This window comes from Hyla sarda, chromosome 3, assembly GCF_029499605.1.
Source record: "Hyla sarda isolate aHylSar1 chromosome 3, aHylSar1.hap1, whole genome shotgun sequence".
NCBI classification, from domain to species: domain Eukaryota; kingdom Metazoa; phylum Chordata; class Amphibia; order Anura; family Hylidae; genus Hyla; species Hyla sarda.
The window spans coordinates 282,143,239-282,162,758 of NC_079191.1; the positions used below are offsets into that span (position 1 = coordinate 282,143,239).

The following is a 19,520-nucleotide window of genomic DNA, read 5'->3' on the forward strand; positions in this document are numbered from 1 at the left end:
CCGGAGCCAGTTGATGTATAAAAAAAAGTTTTTGCCTGGAATACCCCTTTAAATTTGGGGAAAAAACTGCATTTTTTCATTTACACATCCGACTCAAAAAGTCGTCAAACACCTGTGGGGTGTTAAGGCTCACTGTACACCTTGTTACGTTCCTTGAGGGGTGAAGTTTCCAAAATAGTAAGCCATGTGTTTTATTTTTATTATTTTTTTTTTTTTTGCTGTTCTGACACCATAGGGGCTTCCTAAATGTGACATGCCCCCCAAAAACCATTTCAGAAAAATTTGCTTTCCAAAAGCCAAATGTGACTCCTTCTCTTCTGAGCATTGTAGTACACTTGCAGTGCACTTGATGTCCACACATGGGGTATTTCCATACTCACAAGAGATGTGGTTACGAATTTTGGGGGACATTTTCTCCTATTACCCCTTGTAAAAATGTAAAATTTGAGGAAAAATATGCATTTTAGTGGGAAAAACAATTATTTACACATCCAACTTTAACGGAAAATCATCAAACACCTGTGGGGGGGTGTAAAGACTCATTGGCTTTTTTTATGTTCCCTGAGGGGTGTAGTTTCCAAAATAGTATGCCATGTGTTTTTTTTTTTTTTTTTTTTTTTGCTGTTCTGGCACCATAGGGGCTTCCTAAATGTGACATGCCCCACAAAAACAATTTCAGAAAAACTCACTCTTCAAAATCCCATTGTCGCTCCTTCCCTTTTGAGCCCTCTAGTGCACCCACAGAGCATTTGGCATACACATATGAGATATTTCCTTACTCAAGAGAAATTGGGTTACACATTTTAGGGTGATTTCTCTCCTTTTACCCCTTGTAAAAATTCAAAAACTGGGTCTACAAGAACATGCAAGTGTAAAAAATTAAGATTTTGAATTTTCTCCTTCACTTTGCTGCTATTCCTGTGAAACACCTAAAGGGTTAACACACTTACTGAATGTCATTTTGAATACTTTGAGGGGTGCAGTTTTTATAATGGGGTCATTTATGGGGTATTCAAACCTGCACTGGTCCCTGAAAAATTCTGATTTAGAAAATTTTGTGAAAAATCTGAAAATTGCTGCTTAACTTAGAAGCCCTCTGATGTCTTCCAAAAGTAAAAACATGTCAACTTTATGATGCCAACATAAAGTAGACATATTGTATATGTGAATCAATATATAATTTATTTGGGATGTCAATTTTCCTTATAAGCAGAGGGTTTCAAAGTTAAAAAACAAATGCAAAATTTTAAAATTTTTCATTACATTTTGGAATTTTTCACCAAGAAATTATGCAAGTATCGACAAAATTTTACCACTAACATAAAGTTGAATATGTCACGAAAAAACTTTCCCAGAATCAGAATGAAAAGTAAAAGCCTCTAAGAGTTATTAATGCTTAGAATGACAGTGGTCAGATGTGCAAAACAATTTTACTTTGTAATGAAATCACTTATTTTACCATAAAATGTACGGTGCAACCAAAAAAATATTATTTATGTGGGAAAAGTTAAAAGAAAACAGCAATTTAGCAAATTTTGGAAGGTTTTGTTTTCACTCTGTACACTTTACAGTAAAAATGACATGTTTTCTTTATTCTGTGACCCCTTGAGAAAGGCTTCGGTCCCGAAACGCAGCATTGGGGTGGTGTCCCCTCAGGTTCCTTGTGGAGCAGTTTATAAGTTTGCTTCGATTCCTTTGCTTATTTGTAGTCCTTTTGGACACTATTTGTTTCTATGTGTATTGGTGTTTGTCACTATGTTCATGCTTATTTTGCTGTATTAGCTCCCCTAGCGACCTGAGGGGTCACCCTTGCTGTTTTTTGTCCCCCATCCTTGGGTGAGAGTCCTCAGCTTTTATGTAATTGTGTATTTTCTTTAATAAAGTATATTTTGTATATCATTTTTTTCTAATGGCTCAAATCTTTCTTTGTGCTATATCATATGGTTATGGGAGCTCTTTAGCAATTCTTACTGATAGGTATCATTAATACTTGAGGATTTTTTATCCCACTATTGTTCCTATTCTGACATTGGGTCACACCTATTTTTATTTATGTCTGCATTATTCTAATTTATTCTGTGCGTCAATACCCACTGAAATGATATGAAAGGAAGTATTAAAATTATACCCATGTTATATGCCTTTTTATAACTGTACCGCTTTAAAAAAAAAAATCCCAAACAATTTTAACAAAATTTGTATGTTTGAAATTGCCCTATTATGACCACCTATAACTTTCAAATTTTTCCGTATACGGGGTGGTATGAGGGCAAATTTTTTGTGCCGTGATCTGTAGTATTTATCGGTACCACTTTTGCATATATTTTACTTATTAATTTTTTATAAATTTTTTGGGAATAAAATGTGACAAAAAAGCAGAAACTTTGGACTTCTTTTCTTTTACGTTTACAACCTGCACCGTATGGGATAATGAACAATATATTTAGACAGTTCAGACTTTTATGCACACGGCAGTACCAAAAATGTTATGCTTTTTTGGGGGTGTCAAATGGGAAAAACGGATGATTTACATTTTAATCGGGGGGGGGGTATTTTTCAATTTTCTTTTTACTTTTTACACTTTTTTACACTATATATAGCAATCACTTGATCAGTGTTATCGGCTATCTTCTGCTCTGGTCTGCTCGATCTCAGACTAGAGCAGAAGATGCCTGGTGATGGCCGGAGGCAGGTGTGGGGACCTCCGTCCGCCATTATGGATGATCGGATCCCTTCGGCAGTGCTGCAGGCGATCCGATCATCCATTTCAAGTACCGCACTGCCGCAGATGCTGTATTGATCACGGCATCTGTGGGGTTTATAGTGGACATCTGCGCGATTGCAGCCATTTATTCACAGGCTTTTCTGTGAATTCAATAGTAAATAGGTCGGATTGTGAAACCACGCCCCTTTTTGGCCATCCACGTCCCCTTTGTGGCAGACCACGCCCCTTTTCGGTTTTTCACAATGCAATGTCGGGTTAGACTGGGTTCACATCACGTTTTTGATGAAAAACAGATTCATCAAAACCGGACTAAACTGTATCAAAACGTGTGTACAAATTTTAATCCGTATACGGTTGAAAACCATATACGATTTTAAAAAACAATGCGTGGTTGCATCAGTTTTTAAGAAGAAAAAGGATATGTTTTTAACTTTTTACTTCATTATGAATAAAGTTTTACTTGTTTGATAGAAATTCTAATAAAAAACTGTGCAAAACCAGATGGAACCGTACGCACATACAGTTCTGAACAGTTCCCATTGACTCCCATGTTTAAAAAAAAAATACATATATGTTTAAATACTGTTTTTCACCCGGACCAAAAACTGTGGTAGACTACGGTTTTGGGTATAGGAAAAAAAAACTGTCAAAACAGTACAGGATGCAAAATGGACACAACCTGATACATCGTTTGGCATACGGTTTTCAATGGAGAGTCAATGCATACAATTTTCAATATGGTTCTGTACGGTTTTCAAATTGAAAACCTATACGGGAACTGTATTGCAAAAACATGGTGTGAATCCAGCCTTTAATTGGATTTTCCTGGTGCACACTGTCTGAGACAGTCTGACACTATGCACCAAAATAACTTGGAAAAACCCAACAAAAACTAGTGGGTTTTAGCTTAGTAAATGAGGGCCATTATATAGTTTTTGTGTAAAATGCAGACATAATATTTATTCTCACAAAACCACATTTAGTAATTGCTGTTGCTATAACACATGATGATAAGCTAGCAGTTGTTAATTCTCACTGATGGTGTTTCCTGCCCTAGTCTATCCCCGCAATCCCTTTTACTTATTCATCTCTCTGTTGTTTTTCATATTAAGAGGTTAATCTTGCACTCACAGAGAAAGATTCACTTACAGTGAGAAAGATACCAAATGGCTTTGTAGGCCACCTAAGCAGCTAACGTGGATTAGTGTTATATGAGAAAGCTTAGAATCATATAGATTAATACAAGGAAAATATTAACATTTACGTTCAGACTTATCCTGGATGCTAATAGCAAATGTTTAGATTTTGGAAAACAGCTTACTTACTCAATTCAAACAAATAGACTTTTCTGGAGGAAATCCAAAAATAAATTATTTTTTCAATAAACTTAAAAATAAAAAAATAAACCCTTTTTCCATTAAAAATATGTTATCAGGCACAAGTATATATTTATATTAAAAAAACATTGACAAACAAATAATGACCCGTCCGATAAAGCTGCCATATATGTTGTATTCTTTTGTAAACAGTAAAAATAAAACTGCCACACAATAAACTAATAATAATTATTAAATCAAAAAGTGTACCTAGTCCAAAATTAAGCTATTAAAAAATACAAATCATTCAATAAAAAAAAGAAATATAAAAGGTCACTGAGCTCAGTTTCCAATTAAGTGTCCTGCTCTATTATTACAGTGCAAGAGGTTAACAGTCTTCTATTAAATTGCTTGCTTTTCTGACAGGCAGACTTGATTGTAAGTTCCTTCTAGTATGAAGAGCTGTTTATTGTTTATAAAACACTATGTATGCTGGTGTTTTGTAGATTTGAAATGTATAACCAGGGAATTGTATTGGACTGTAAGAGATAAGAATGTCCTTGAATGTACTATTGTAGGCAGAGGATGCTGCACATACTGTACATTTGACTGTAATGTACAGGATACTAAATGTACCAGAGCCTCTACATATGTCCATATGCCTCTTTAAGACAAAGTGGTGTTCCATATTCAGCCTTGAGTCGTCTTATATTACATGGACTGATATTGATCTGAATGGCTGCCATAAAAACACCAACACTAGTACAATTATTTATAAAAAAAAAAATAAACACCCCCAGTGTTCTAAAGGAATTAAATGATGTAATAGACAGACCCCTATTTTTAATATTCAGGGACTCTATAGTAACAGGACTGTTCCCCAGGACTGGCGCATGGCAAATGTGGTGGCAATATTTAAAAAGGGGACAAAAGGTGCCCCAGGGAATTATAGACCTGTTAGTTTAACCTGTTGTATGTAAATTGTTTGAGGGTTTTCGAAGAGATGCTATTTTGGAGTATATTGATAAAAATAAATGTATGACCCCATATCAGCATGGGTTTATGAGGGATCTAACCTGATCAGCTTTTATGAGGAGGTGAGCTTCAGATTGGACCAGGGGGAATCGCTGGATGTCGCATATCTGGATTTTTACAAAGTATTTTTTATACGGTGCCACATAAAAGATTGGTGCATAAAATGAGAAGGATGGGGCTGGGGGAGAATGTGTGTAAGTAACTGACTCAATGATGAGAAACAGAGGGGGGTTATTAATGGTACTTATTCTGATTGGGTGACTGTTACTAGTGGGGTACCACAGGGGTCAGTCTTGGGTGCTGTTCTATTTAATATATTTATTATTGACCTTGTAGAGGGGTTGAATAGTAAAGTAGTAAGTGAACCGTCCAGAGAAGGATAGGTTTACTTTGGGCTCCTACTCTGAACAGTTCCTTAAATGTACTGAGGTGTCAGCAGAGAGCACTGTGGTCAGACAGAAAGGAAACTCAAAAAGAAAAGAGCTTCCTGTGGAGCATACAGCAGTTGCTAAGTACTGGAAGAATTAAGATTTTTTTAATAGAAGTATTTTACAAATCTGTTTAACATTCTGGCAGCAGTTGATAGAAAAAAGGAGTACCCCTTTAAAGGACCTTAAGATATATACCTTGGAAAAAAGACTAAACATAGATAAAAACTTTTAAATACATGAAGGGAATCAATACAGTAAAGGAGGAGAGGATATTTTAAACAAGAACAACTACCACAAGTGGTCATAGTTTTAATTTAAAGAGGCAAAGATTAAAAAGTAATTTCAAGTAATATACTTCCAGACAAATCTTATTGAAGACCTGGGGGAGCCCCAAAGGGTAGAGCCTGAAACGGTAGGTACAAGTTGGTAAGCCTCATGCAGAATCCAGTGTCGCCATGAAGTAACAGTTCGCCATGTGTCGCCATGGGGACTTTTTTGAAACAGTGGATTGATTCAATAGGCACACATTTATGATCATACGGAATGAGCTAAGCGGTTTTCTCACTGGGAAAAGTACAGAGTAAAAACCTTGCCTTAACAATGAGCCTCTAAGGTTTCATGCTTTAACGGATCTGTGCGCAGGTCTGTATTGACAAATCTTAAATGGCACCTGTCACCATTAATGCAATTTAATATATTATAGATAGCCTATTTGAATTACTTTTTTAATATACTTCTTCATAAAATGTTGTAATTTTGTGTTAAATTAACCCCTAAAAGTTTGGCAACCAGGGTCCTCCTCCTGGTCCTGCCTGCAGTCCTGCTGGCAGAGACAAAAGTCAGGAAATGCAGGTGGAACCTCAGCTCAGCACCGTGTATAGAGATGAATAGTTCAGCTCCTTTTCCCTTTGAGCTGAGCTACACTGTAGAGAAGGTTTCCTCAGCCCGGGTGCCTCCTGTTGCCAAAACTACCCTAACTCTCAGTATGCCCAGACAGCCAAATTAAAATTAAGGCAGGTGGATGTTTATCATGATGGTGGTAGTGAACTAGGGGGAATTAAAAATAATGAAATTAATAAATAAAAATTAAAAAGCACACAGGTCCTTGCCCCCTCTTGCTGCTGTTTAATGGCTCTCGGTTCCTGATGTTTACGTTTACTTCCTCTGACTTGTCGACACTGCATGAAATTCCTGCTCAGCCAGTCACTGGCTGCAGCGGTAATCCATCAGAGGAAGTGTGAGGCAGCGCTGAGCTGCAGGGACCAGGAGTTTCTCAAAATCAGAACAGGAGCTGTTCTGAAAGTTACCTGGGCACTTTGTCTTGTTTTTTTGTTTTCTTTTTTAAAACATCCCAACTCCATTTTGAAAAAAGGTTACTGTTAGGCCCAAGGCCTGTATGGGAATTCACTCTATGTATTTTATGAGTGTATTTGTGTATTGTAGAGTTTTATTGGGGCCTTATGACCTGACAGGATACCTCTGTTCAGGACCTAGGATACCACCCGTCATAACCATAGTCATAAAAATCTAAGGATGAGATTAAGAAACCCAGACTTGGACCGGTCATGCTTTTGTGGTGATTTGGAGGTCAAGGCCAGTCACCTTGGCCTGAAACTGGAGAACATGTAATAGTCCAACCTCCACCTGATCAACCTGGGGGGTTAAATGATGAGTGAATAACTCATTTTGACTTGAAATTTGATAAATGACAGGGTGGCCTCTGACATTTGCACATTAGTGTATACATGTGTTACATATGTGTTTTTTTGGCTGCAAGAATAGGGTCATTAAGTGTCACACAGGTGTTTGTTCTATTATTTCTGTATAGTATTGTAAAATAGAATAAAACACCTTTATATAATATTCATTTTTACAGATTCGGCGCAGAGCAGCCAGTGTATATCAACATAATTAGAGATCCTGTGAATAGATTTCTTTCCAATTACTTTTTTCGCCGGTTTGGAGACTGGAGAGGAGAACAAAATCACATGATCCGTACCCCAGGCATGAAAGAAGAGGAAAGGTACTTGGTAAGTCTTGCAAAACGTTACATACAAATTGACTTGTGTATGTTTAAAAGGAATATATCACCTGTGTTTATTTTTACTGGTTGTAGATAATTTTTGTACATGATTATGGGTGCAGCTATATTGTTGGAGCTGCTGTTAACAGAGATATACTTTTAAGTAGCCATATGGACCATATAAACCCTTATTCCGTAGAAGACTCATTGATTTTTATGAAACAGTGTCTTAGATATGCTCTATGCAAAAGTCAATTTGGGAGATTCATCAAGATATAAAATCCCATCCCTTCCCCAATATCGCGCCACACCCCTACCCCTTAATTCCCTGGTTGAACTTGATGTACATATGTCTTTTTTCGACCGTATTAACTATGTAACTATGTAAGACCTGTGCTGAGGAAAAGTTGACCAGTTGCCCATAGCAACCAATCAGATCGCTTCTTTTATTTTTCAGAGACCTTTTCAAAAATGAAAGAAGCGATCTGATTGGTTTCTATGGGCAACTGGTTTTGATGAATCTCCCTCATTGTCTTGCAGAAATGTCCACCCTCGTTTGCCAGTACCATGATGTTCCTACCTCCAAACTGTACTGTTGGTATGATGTTTTTAGGGTGATGTGCAGTGCCATTTCTCTTTCAAACATGGTGTGTATTATGGCATCCAAACAGCTTAATTTTGCTCTCTTCTGACTACATTATATTCTCCAATTATTTCACTGGCTTTTCCAAACTTCAAATGCTTTTTAGTCAGCAATGAAGTCTTACATGGTGGGCGTGCATACAGACCATGGCGCTGGAGTGCATTGATTAGTTTTTTTTTTTTTAGACAACAGTACCTGCTAATTCCAGGTCATTTTGAAGCTTCACAAGTAGTCTGTGGCTCTTGGACAACTCCTCTGGTTATTCTTTTCACTCTTCTGAAAAGGAGCACATGGTCAAAGCAAATTCATAGTGAAATAATTGCTGTTTCACTTCAGTATTATGGCCCCAGCAGTGCTCACTGGAACATTCAGAAGCTTAGAAATGTGCCTGTGACTAATGGCATTGCTATGTTTTGCAACAATTAGGTTGAGCTATCTCTTTGCTGTTACCTATTATGAGATCTGTCTCGTGTGACGTGTGGCTATAAGACCTTTTTGTGGGCCATCGGTTGGGACTTAACCAACTGATAATAATTTACACTGACAGAGGGTTGAATTGTTTTTTTTAAATACTGATAGATTTCAGGTGTTGTCTTGGCCATCCATGCTTTTTTTTTGCTTTTCCCTTACTTCATGTGTTCAATATTTTTTCCCTGTAAAATTTCACATTATTGCACAACTTAATTTCTAAGCCTATTATTATTATTATTTTTTGTGTGGGATGCATAGATTATGCGGGTTGTTATCAAAATCAGGTGAAAATTTCACGGCAAATTCACCTTTGTAAAGATTAGATGAATGAATATATATATATATATATATATATATATATATATATATATATAGTAGGGTCACACATACTGTATCCACAGTGTTAAATACGCTGCAGTTCAGCCTCAAAACCTTAAAGGACATCTATAGTGCACAATAACTAGATAAGTTATAGATCGCGGGGGGTCCGAGCGCTGGGGGCCCCCGCGATCTTCTGGGGGGCCGCGGCAATGTACAGGAAAGGTGGTGTTCCGTACCCGCTTGACGCGGCGGCCAACACGCCCCCTCCATGAATCCCATAGAGATACATGGAGGGGGAGTGTCTGCCGCGGCTTTCTGCTGGGGACGTAGCTTCACTTCCGGCAGACTGCCGCGGCCCCGTCCAGGAGATCACGGGGGGCCCCAGCGCTCGGACCCCACGTGATCTATAACTTATCCCCTATCCTATGGATAGGGGATAAGTTATTTTGCGCTGGAGTACTCCTTTAATGCACTCACAGGGTTGTGACTGAGTAGCCCTGCATGTCTGCTCGTAGCAGATCCGCAGCGTAGTTCCTGCTGCATGAAATATGCTGCAGATGTAGTATGTGTGCACCTACCGTACTAATTTTACTTGCTGTATCTGCTAATCTTTATTTATGCTAGATTTGCCAGTGCTAATTGCAGTATACAAAGTAATTTTTATTCTGTTAACTGTGTCTTGGGGTTTAACAGTACTGAGATAGAGGTATTAACCATATTCCTCTGGCTTTTTCTGCTTTAAAGTGTATATGTGCAAATAAATGTATCTGTGCTGCAAGTATCTGTGCAGCTAGTATATATCTGTTTAGCAAATGCTTATCCGGACTGATATTATTTTGAGTATTTCTTAGTCCAGTAGTATTTTCTGAAATACTACCAGTACCACGTACCACACCAGAGGCGCAGAGGGATATTAGAAATCTAAACAAGTGGCTCAGAAGCTGGCGTAGGTTTGGGTTCATGGAGAACTTTGCCTACTTCGCAGTGGGATACAGGCTCTAAAGGAGGGACAGTCTGCAACCCCAATGGGGAGAGTGTGCCCGAGGAGAAGATGGCCAGAAGGGTGGAGGAGTATTTAACCCCTTAACAACAATGGACGTAAATGTGGTGCCGTAGTACTTTAGCGCACCATGATGTACATTTACGCTCTCTACACTACGCTATCAGCAGCCAGGGACCCGCCGGTAATCACGGACATTAGCGATCGCCCTGATGTCCGCCATTAACACCTCAGATGCCGTGATCAATACAGATCAAGGCATCTGCGGCAGTGCGGCACTTAAAATGGATGATCGGATCGCCCGCAGTGCTTCCGCAGGGATCCGATCATCCAGCATGGCTGCCGGAGGTCCCGTCACCTGCCTCCGGCCATCTCCTGAGGTCTTCTGCTCCGGTCTGAGATCGAGCATACCAGAGCAGAAGATTGCCGATAATACTGATCAATGCTATGCCCTATGCATAGCACTAAACAGTATTAGCAATCAACTGATTGCTATAAATAGTCCCCCTATGGACATAAAAAGAGTAAAAAAAATAAATAAATACAAATTTGAAAAATCCCCTCCCCCAATAAAAATGTAAATTATCCCTTTTTCCCATTTTACCCCCAAAAAGCATGGAAAAAATAATTAATAAACATTCGGTATTGTCATGTGCGTAAATGTCCAAACTAGAGATGAGCAAAGTTACAGTACTTCGATTCTACAAGAACCTCGCGGCTCAGCGGTTGCTGACTGTAGCCTGTATAAATTAGTTCAGCTTTCAGGTGCTCCAGGGGGCTGGAAAAAGATGGATACAGTCCTAGGAGAGTCTAGATGAAGAGCGTTGGCAAGACAAAGTGCTCTTGCCGCACGAAACACCGCCCCACAGAGGCGCCCCCCCGCATCTGAGTCATCTATACCTGCTGTACATGCTTCAGTAAAGAATCTTGGGCATTTGTGGTGAGTGCGACCTTCTATAGTCCACTCTTCCTTTTACAACGTGATAAGTAAACAAAAACTACAGAACACAAAAATTAGCCCTCATACCGCCCCGCATTCGGAAAAATTAGAAAGTTATAGGTGGTCAAAATAGGGCAATTTTAAACATACTAATTTTGTTAAAATTTTTTTTTTTTTTTTTTTTTTTACAGCAGTATAATAATAGAAAAGTATGTAATCATGGGTATCATTTTAATCGCATTGAGCCATGGAATAAAGAAAACATGTAATTTTTACCGTTAAGTGTACAGCGTGAGAACAAAACCTACCAAAATTTCATTTTTCTTTTTTTGGGTCAATTTTTTTGGGTTGCTCCGTACATTTCATGGTAAAATGAGTGATATCATTACAAAGTTAAATTGATTACGCAAAAAACAAGCCCTCATATGGGTCTGTGAATGGTATTATAAAAGAGTTGTGATTTTTCGAAGGTAAGGAGGAAAAAACTAAAATGCAAGGGGTACTCCACTGGAAAATATATATTTTTTAAATCAACTGGTGCCAGAAAGTTAAACAGATTTGTAAATTGCTTCTATTAAAAAATCTTAATCCTTCAAGTACTTAGCTGACACCTGTGCCCATTTTAGTAACTGTCCAGAGCAGGATAGGTAGGATTTGCTCCTACAGTTCCTAAAATGGACAGAGGTATCAGCATAGAGCACTGTGGTCAGGCAGAAAGGAAATTGTAAAAGAAATGAACTTTATACGGATCATACAGCAAGTACATACAGCAAGTAGCTAAGTACTGGAAGGAATAAGATTTTTTAATAGAAGTCATTTACAAATCTGTTTGATTTTCTGGCACCAGTTGATTTAAAAAAAAGTTTTCCAGTGGAGTACCCCTTTAAGGCAAAAATGGGCTTGGTCCTTAACCTCTTGGGGACGAAGGGCGCACAGGTACGCCCTTACTCCCTGGTACTTAAGGACCAAAGGCATACCTGCACGCGGGGATCGGGATTGCCTGCTGAAATCATTCAGCAGGCATCCCGTGCACATGCCCCCCTTGTCGGCAATCGATTCAGATCGGCGATTTGCAAAAATAGCAATGATTGGAGCTGGATGTCGAGGCAGAGCATGGGAAGATGGCGGTGTTGGTGTGGGGGCCGTGGATGCGGTGCGGACCGGCGGCAGTTACCTGCGAATCACGCAAGGACCAGGAACCGGCGGCAGGCAAGTGGATGCAGGGGCGACGGTGTCAGATGCAACAGTGAAGATCACCGTAAAGTGATCTTCATTGCTGCTTCTAGGAGTTTCAACACTACAACTCCCAGCATGCCCAGACAGCCTTTGGCTGTCTGGGCATTCTAGGAGTTGTAGTTTTGCACCATCTGGAGGGCCACAGTTTGGAGACCACTGTGCAGTGGTCTCCAAAGGTGTCCTTCCAGATGTTGCAAAACTACAACTATCAGCATGCTGAGACTTTCCAAACATGCTGGGAGTTGTCCAGGCATGCTGGCCCTTCAGATGTTGCAGAATTACAACTCCCAGCATGCCTGGACAGTTTCAGAATGCTGGGAGTTGTAGTTTTGCAACATCTGGAAGGGCACTGTTTGAAGACCACTATACAGACTGTCCAGGCATGCTGGGAGTTGTAGTTTGGCAACATCTGGCCCTTCAGATGTTGCCAAACTAAAACTCCCAGCATGCCTAGGCAGTCTGGGCATGCTTGGAGTTTAGGTTTTGCAACATCTGGAGGGCTACAGTTTGGAGATCACTACACAGTGGTATCCAAACTATTCTCCTCTGGTTATTGTATAACTACAACTCCCAACATGCTCGTTGGCTGTCTGGGCATGCTGGGAGTTGTAGTATTGCAACAACTGGAGGCACACTGGTTGGGAAACATTGTCTGTTTCCTAACTCAGTGTTTCCCAACCCACGTGCCTTCTGTTGCAAAACTATAACTCCCAGCATGCACTGACAGACTTTGCATGCTGGGAGTTGTAGTTTTGCAACAGCTGGAGGCACATGGGTTGGGAAACACTGAGTTAGGAAACAGACAGTGGTGCAGAAACACTGCGGTAGTCTGCTACCTAACTCAGTGTTTCCTAATCCCAACCAGTGTGCCTCTAGCTGTTGCATAACTACAACTCCCAGCATGCACGGTCTGTCAGTGCATGCTGGGAGTTGTAGTTTTGCTACAAGTTTGAGATGTGGCAATGTAAATCCCCGCCCGTGTGAATGGCACCCTAAAAACACTATACTACACTACACTAACCCTCAATAAAGAGGGACAACTGACGTGCAGTATTTTTGGTGGAGGAGGAAAGTGTAACACTTGCATCCTGGTACACCCCTATGAAAATCCCTAATTTAGTCCTCAAATGCACATGGCGCTCTCTCACTTCAGAGCCCTGTTGTATTTCAAGGCAACAGTTTAGTGCCACATATGGTTTATCTCCTTAATCGGGAGAAATTGTGCTACAAATTTTGGGGGGCTTTTTCTCCTTTTACCCCTTATGAAACGGTAAAGTTGGGGTCTACACCAAAAATGTTTTTATTTTTTACACTAACATGCTGGTGTTGCCCCATACTTTTCATTTTCATAAGAGGTGAAAGGAAAAAAAGACCCACAAAATCTGTAAAAAAATTTCTCCCAACTACGGAAATACCCCATATGTGGATGTAAAATGCTCTGCGGGCGCACAACAAGGCTCAGAAGTGAGAGCGCACTATGTACATTTGAGGCCTAAACTGGTGATTTGCACAGGAGTGGCTGCTGGTTACAGCGGTCTGACATAAACGCAAAAAAATAAATACCCACATGTGACCCTATTTCGGAAACTACACCCCTCACAGAACCTAACAAGGGGTATAGTGATCCTTATCACCCCACAGGTGACTGACCGATCTTTGGAACAGTGGTCCGTGAAAATGAAAAATTTTATTTTTCATTTGCAGAGCCCTCTGTTACAAAGATCTGTCAAACGCCAGTGGGGTGTAAATGCTCACTGCACCCCTTGTTACGTTCCTTGAGGGGTGTATTTTCCCAAATAGTGTGCCATGTGGGGTGTGTTTCGCTGTTCTGGTACCATGGGGGCTTCCTAAATTAGACATTCCCCCCAAAAACAATTTCAGCAAAATTCGCTTTCCAAAAGCCCAATGTCGCTCCTTCCCTTCTGAGCCCTCTAGTGCACCCGCAGATCACTTTACATCCACATATGAGGTATTTCCTCACTCGAGAGAAATGGGGTTTCAAAGTTTGGGGGGGTTTCACCTATTACCCCTTGTGAAAATTAACAATTTGGGGTAACCAGCATTTTTGTGAAAAAAATAAAATCTTTAATTTTCACGTCCAAATTTATTGAAAATTTGTCAAACATCTGTAGGGTGTTAAGGCTCACTGTACCCCTTGTTACGTTCCTTGAGGGGTGTAGTTTCCCAAATAGTATGCCATATGTGGTGTTTATTCGCTGTTCTGGCACCATGGGCACTTCCTAAATGCAACATGCCCCGCAAATACCATTTCAGCAAAATTCCCTCTCCAAAATCCCATTGTCGCTCCTCCCCTTCTGAGCCCTCTACTGCGCCCACAAAGCACTTTACATCCATATATGAGGTATTTCCTTACTCGGGAGAAATTGGGTTCCAAATTTTTGGGGGCTTTTTTGCCTTTTACCCCTTGTAAAAATAAAAAATATGGGTCTACAAGAATATGTTAGTGTAAAAAATGAAGATTTAGAATTTTCGCCTCCACTCCTCCTGCTGCTATTCCTGTGAAACACCTAAAGGGTTAACAAACTTTCTGAATGTCATTTTTAATACGTTGAGGGGTGCAGTTTTCATAATGGGGTCCATTATGGGGTATTTCTAACATAAAGACCCTCAAATTCATTTCACAACTGAAAAATTCAGATTTTGAAATGTACTTGAAAAATTGGAAAATTGCTGCTAAACTTTGAAGCCCTCTGATTGCATGATAAAGTTGACATGTTTTTACTTTTTGAAGACATCAGAGGGCTTCAAAGTTTAGCAGCAATTTTTCAAGTAAATTTCACAATCTGAATTTTTCAGGGATAGTTCAGGTTGAAGTGGATTTGAGGGGCCTTTATATTAGAAATACCCCATAAATGACCCCATTATAAAAACTGCTCCTCTCAAAGAATACAAAATGATATTCAGAATGTTTGTTAACCCTTTAGGTGTTTCACAAGAATAGCAGCAAAGTGAAGGAAAAAATTCAAAATTAAAATTTTTTACACTAACATGTTCTTGTAGACCCAGTTTTTGAATTTTTACAAGGGGTAAAAGTAGGAAATGCCCCCCAAAATGGGTAACCCAATTTCTCTCGAGTAAGGAAATACTTCATATGTGAACGTAAAGTACTCTGTGGGTGCACTTGAGGGCTCAGAAGCGAAGGAGCGACAATGGGATTTTGGAGAGTGAATTTAGCTGAAATGGTTTTTAGGGGGCATGTCACATTTAGGAAGCTCCTATGGTTCCATAACAGCAAAAAAAAAAAAAACACATGGTATACTATTTTGGAAACTACACCCCTTAAAGGGGTTGTGCGCTGCCCTGACTTTCGGAGCTCTGCTCACAGCATCCGGAAGTTCATTACTCCGAACGCTGTGTGCGGGCTTCCGTGTTCGCGGCCGCCGGGTGTGATGTCTCGCCCCCCCCCCCCTCGTGATGTCTTGCCCCCCCCCCCTCGTGACGTCTCGCCCGCCCCCTCAACGAAAGGGCCCCCTTCCCATAGACTTTGGTAGAGGGGGCGGGCGTGACGTAATGAGGGGGCGGGCGAGACGTCACGAGGGGCCGGACGTGACGTCACGCCCGGCGGCCGCGAATACGGAAGCCCGCACACAGCGTTCGGAGTAATGAACTTCCGGACGCTGAGAGCGGAGCTCCGAAAGTCAGGGCAGCGCACAACCCCTTTAAGGCGTGTAACAAGGGGTACAGTGAGCCTTAACACCCCACAGGTGTTTGACGACTTTTCGTTAAATTTGTATGTGTAAATGAAATTTTTTTTTTCAATAAAATGCAGTTTTTTCCCCAAATTTACCATTTAACAAGAGGTAATAAGAGAAAATGCCCCCCAAAATTTGGAACCCCATCTCTTCTGAGTATGGAAATACCTCATGTGTGGACGTTAAGTGCTCTGCTGGCCCACTACAATCCTCAGAAGAGGAGGAGTCACATTTGGCTATTTGAAAGCAAATTTTGCTGAAATGTTTTTGGGGGGCATGTCGCATTTAGGAAGCCCCTATGGTTCCAAAAATCTGTTCCAAACCTGTGGGGTGTAAATGCACACTGAACCCCTTATTACATTACTTGAGGGGTGTAGTTAAAAAATGGGGTCACATGTTGGGGGGTTCCACCGTTCTGGCACCATGGGGGCTTTGTAAATGCACATCGCCTTCAATTCCAGCCAAATTCTCTCTCCAAAAGCCCTTTACATCCACATATGGGGTATTTAAATTAGGGATCGACCGATATCAGTTTTCTAGGGCCGATACCGATAATCGGTGCAGGTTAGGGCCGATAGCCGATAACTTATACCGATATTCCGGTATAAGTTATCGGCTATTTAACCCCCTGCAACACCGCTGCAGATCATTGATTTAAAGCGGGCGCTTTAAATCAATGATCTGCAGTGGCTTTTGCAGGGCCATAGGCATCCACGCCGCTGCCACCACCCGCTTCTCTACCCCTACCTTTCAGGGTGGTCCGGGCCATCCATCCATCGTTCCTGTAGTGTCCGGGGGCGTTCCGGGTGAAGAGTGAACCGATCCGGGCTGTCCTTCTTCTCCGGGGGTCATCTTCTCCACTCCGGGCAGGCTCCGGCCTAGTACGCTGCATAGACGCCGCTGCGCAGCGACGCACCTGACATCACGGCGTAGCGGCGTCTATGCAGCGGAGTGGAGAAGATGACCGCCGGAGAAGGACAGCCCGGACCGGTTCACTCTTCACCCGGAACGCTCCCGGACACTACAGGAACGATGGATGGCCCGGACCACCCTCATTACGGGTAAGTTTAATTTTTTTATTGACTCGGAGGGTGGGGGAGGGGCCCGACCGGTATAGCGGTATGGGCAAAAACCAATCCGGTATACCGCCCAGCATCACGGTGGGGGGTGCGACGCGGTGCGGTGGGTTGGGGGTGCGGTGCGGCGGGTCGGGGGGGGTGGCGGTCGCGATGGGGGCAGTGCGGGGGGCGGGGCATTATCGGCTGATCGGCAAGATAATTGCCGATACCGATAATGCCCAAAATCGTGATTATCAGCCGATAATATCGGCCATACCGATAATCGGTCGATCCCTAATTTATATACTCAGAAGAAATAGTGTTACAATTTTTTTTTTTTTTGGGTAGGGGGGGGGGGGGGTCCTATTACCACTTGTGAAAATGAAAGATTTGGGATAACACCAGCATTTTAGTGGAAAAAAAAAAAAATCATTTTCAAGAAATATTCTTCAAACACCTGTGGGTAGTTAAGGCTCACTATACCCCTTGTTACGTACCCTAAGAGGTTTAGTTTCCAAAATGGGGTCACATGTGGGTGTTTTTTGTTTTTTTTTTAGTTTATGTCCGGATCGCTGTAACAATCAGCCACCCCTGTGCAAATCACCTCAAATGTAAATGGCGCTCTCACTCCTGAGCACTGCTGTGCGCCGCAGAGAATTTTACGCCCACATATGGGGTATTTTTCTCCTTTTACCTCTTGTGAAAATAAAAAGGATGTGGCAACGCCAGCAAGTTAGTGTAAAAAAAATTTTTTTTTCTTACAATAACATGCTGGAGTAGACCCCAACTTTACCTTTTCATAAGGAATAAAAGGAGAAAAAGCCCCCCCCAAATTTTTTTTGTCAATTTCTCCCAAGTACGAAAATACCCCATATGTGGCCCTAAACTGTTGCTTTGAAATACGACAGGGCTCCGAAGTGAGAGAGCGCCATGCTCATTTGAGGCCTAAGTTAGGGATTTGCAAAGGGTATTCTACGCCAGTGATTCTCAAACAGGGTGCCTCCAGCTGTTGCAAAACTCCCAGCATGCCTTTTTTTGTTTTGCAACAGCTGGAGGATCCATTTTGGAAACAGTGCCGTACCAGATGTTTTTCATTTTTATTGGTAGTGTTTTTAGGGTACATTCACACGGGCAGGGGTTCACAGCGAGTTTCCCGTTGGGAGTTTGGGCTGTAGCTTAAAATTTGCTGCATCTAACACTTTCAGCGGGAAACTCACTGTAAACCCCGCCCGTGTGACTGTAACCTCCAGCTGTTGCAAAACTACAACTCCCAGCATGCAGTGACAGCAGAATGGCATGCTTGGACTTGTAGTTATGCAACAGATGGAGGCAACTACCACTACAACTTCCAGCATGCCCTTTGGCTGTCCGTGCATGCTGGGGGTTGTAGTTATGCAACAGCTGGAGGCACACTGGTTGCAAATCACAGAGTTTACTTAACTGAGTGTTTCCCAACCCATGTGCCTCAAGCTGTTGCAAAACTACAACTCCCAGTCTGTCAGTGCATGCTGGGAGTTATAGTTTTGCAACAGCTGGAGGCACACGGGTTGGGAAACACTGAGTTAGGAAACAGACAATGTTTCCCAACCAGTGTGCCTCCAGTTGTTGCAAAACTACAACTCCCAGCATGCCCAAACAGCCAGAAGGCATGCTGGGAGTTGTAGTTTTGCAACAACTGGAAGAGAAAATTTTGAAGACCACTGGGTAGTGGTGTCCAAACTGTAGCCCTCCAGATGTTGCAAAACTTCAACTCCAAGCATGTCCAGACTGCCCATGCATGCTGGGAGTTGTAGTTTGGCAACATCTGAGGGGTCAGATGTAACAGAACTACAACTCCCATCATTCCTGGACTGTCTGGGCATCCTGGGAGTTGTAGTTTTGTAACATCTGGAAGAGAATTGATTGGAGACCACTGCACAGTGGTCTCTAAACTGTGGCCCTCCAGTTGCTAAACTACAACTCCCAGCATGCCTGGACAGCCAAAGGCTGTCTGGGCATGCTGGGAGTTGTAGTTTTCAAACTCCTAGAAGCAGCAGTGAAGATCACTTTACAACGATCTTCACTGCTGCCTCTGCATCCTCCACTTGCCTGACGCTGCTTCCTCCTCCACCTGCCTGCTGTTGCTGCCTCCTCCACCTGTCTGCAGCCGATCCCCGCTGCCATCTCCGGACCTGCGGTATGTCCCCACCGCAGCTCTCATCTTCCCCTGCTCTTCCCAGACTTCTAGGGGCGGGCAGAGTGGGGTAAATGAACTTTAACCCCCTCCAGTCAACTAAGACACTATGATTGGTCCACAGGAACCAATCACAGTGATCGCTGACCAGGACCATCCACAGATGGTCCTGAGGGGGCCTTGCAGAAGTTGTCTCCTGCTGGTAACAGCGCATCGCTGGGTTAACTGAATGACTTATATAAACGTCATGATGCGAACTACCAGCATAACATGATGTTTATATAGGTCATTCTGCGGGAAGGGATTAATGCTTAAAGTGACAGTGGTCAGAATTGCAAAAAAATGCACTGGTCCTTAAGGTCAAAATGGACTCTGTCCCCAAGGGGTTAAGGGGTTAATAAACAAGGGACTGGGGGGGATGGAAACTACAATATA

General features: G+C 41.8%; 1 protein-coding gene across 2 annotated transcripts in view; it reads left to right on the top strand.

The window, feature by feature from the left end:
- Positions 1-19,520, top strand: part of UST (uronyl 2-sulfotransferase) — a 405,014-nt gene that overhangs the window by 330,873 nt on the left and 54,621 nt on the right. For both annotated transcript variants that reach the window (XM_056566762.1, XM_056566761.1), the window contains one exon: positions 7,384-7,537. In XM_056566762.1, coding sequence (XP_056422737.1) covers positions 7,384-7,537 — 154 coding nt within the window. The remainder of the gene's footprint in view (positions 1-7,383; positions 7,538-19,520) is intronic.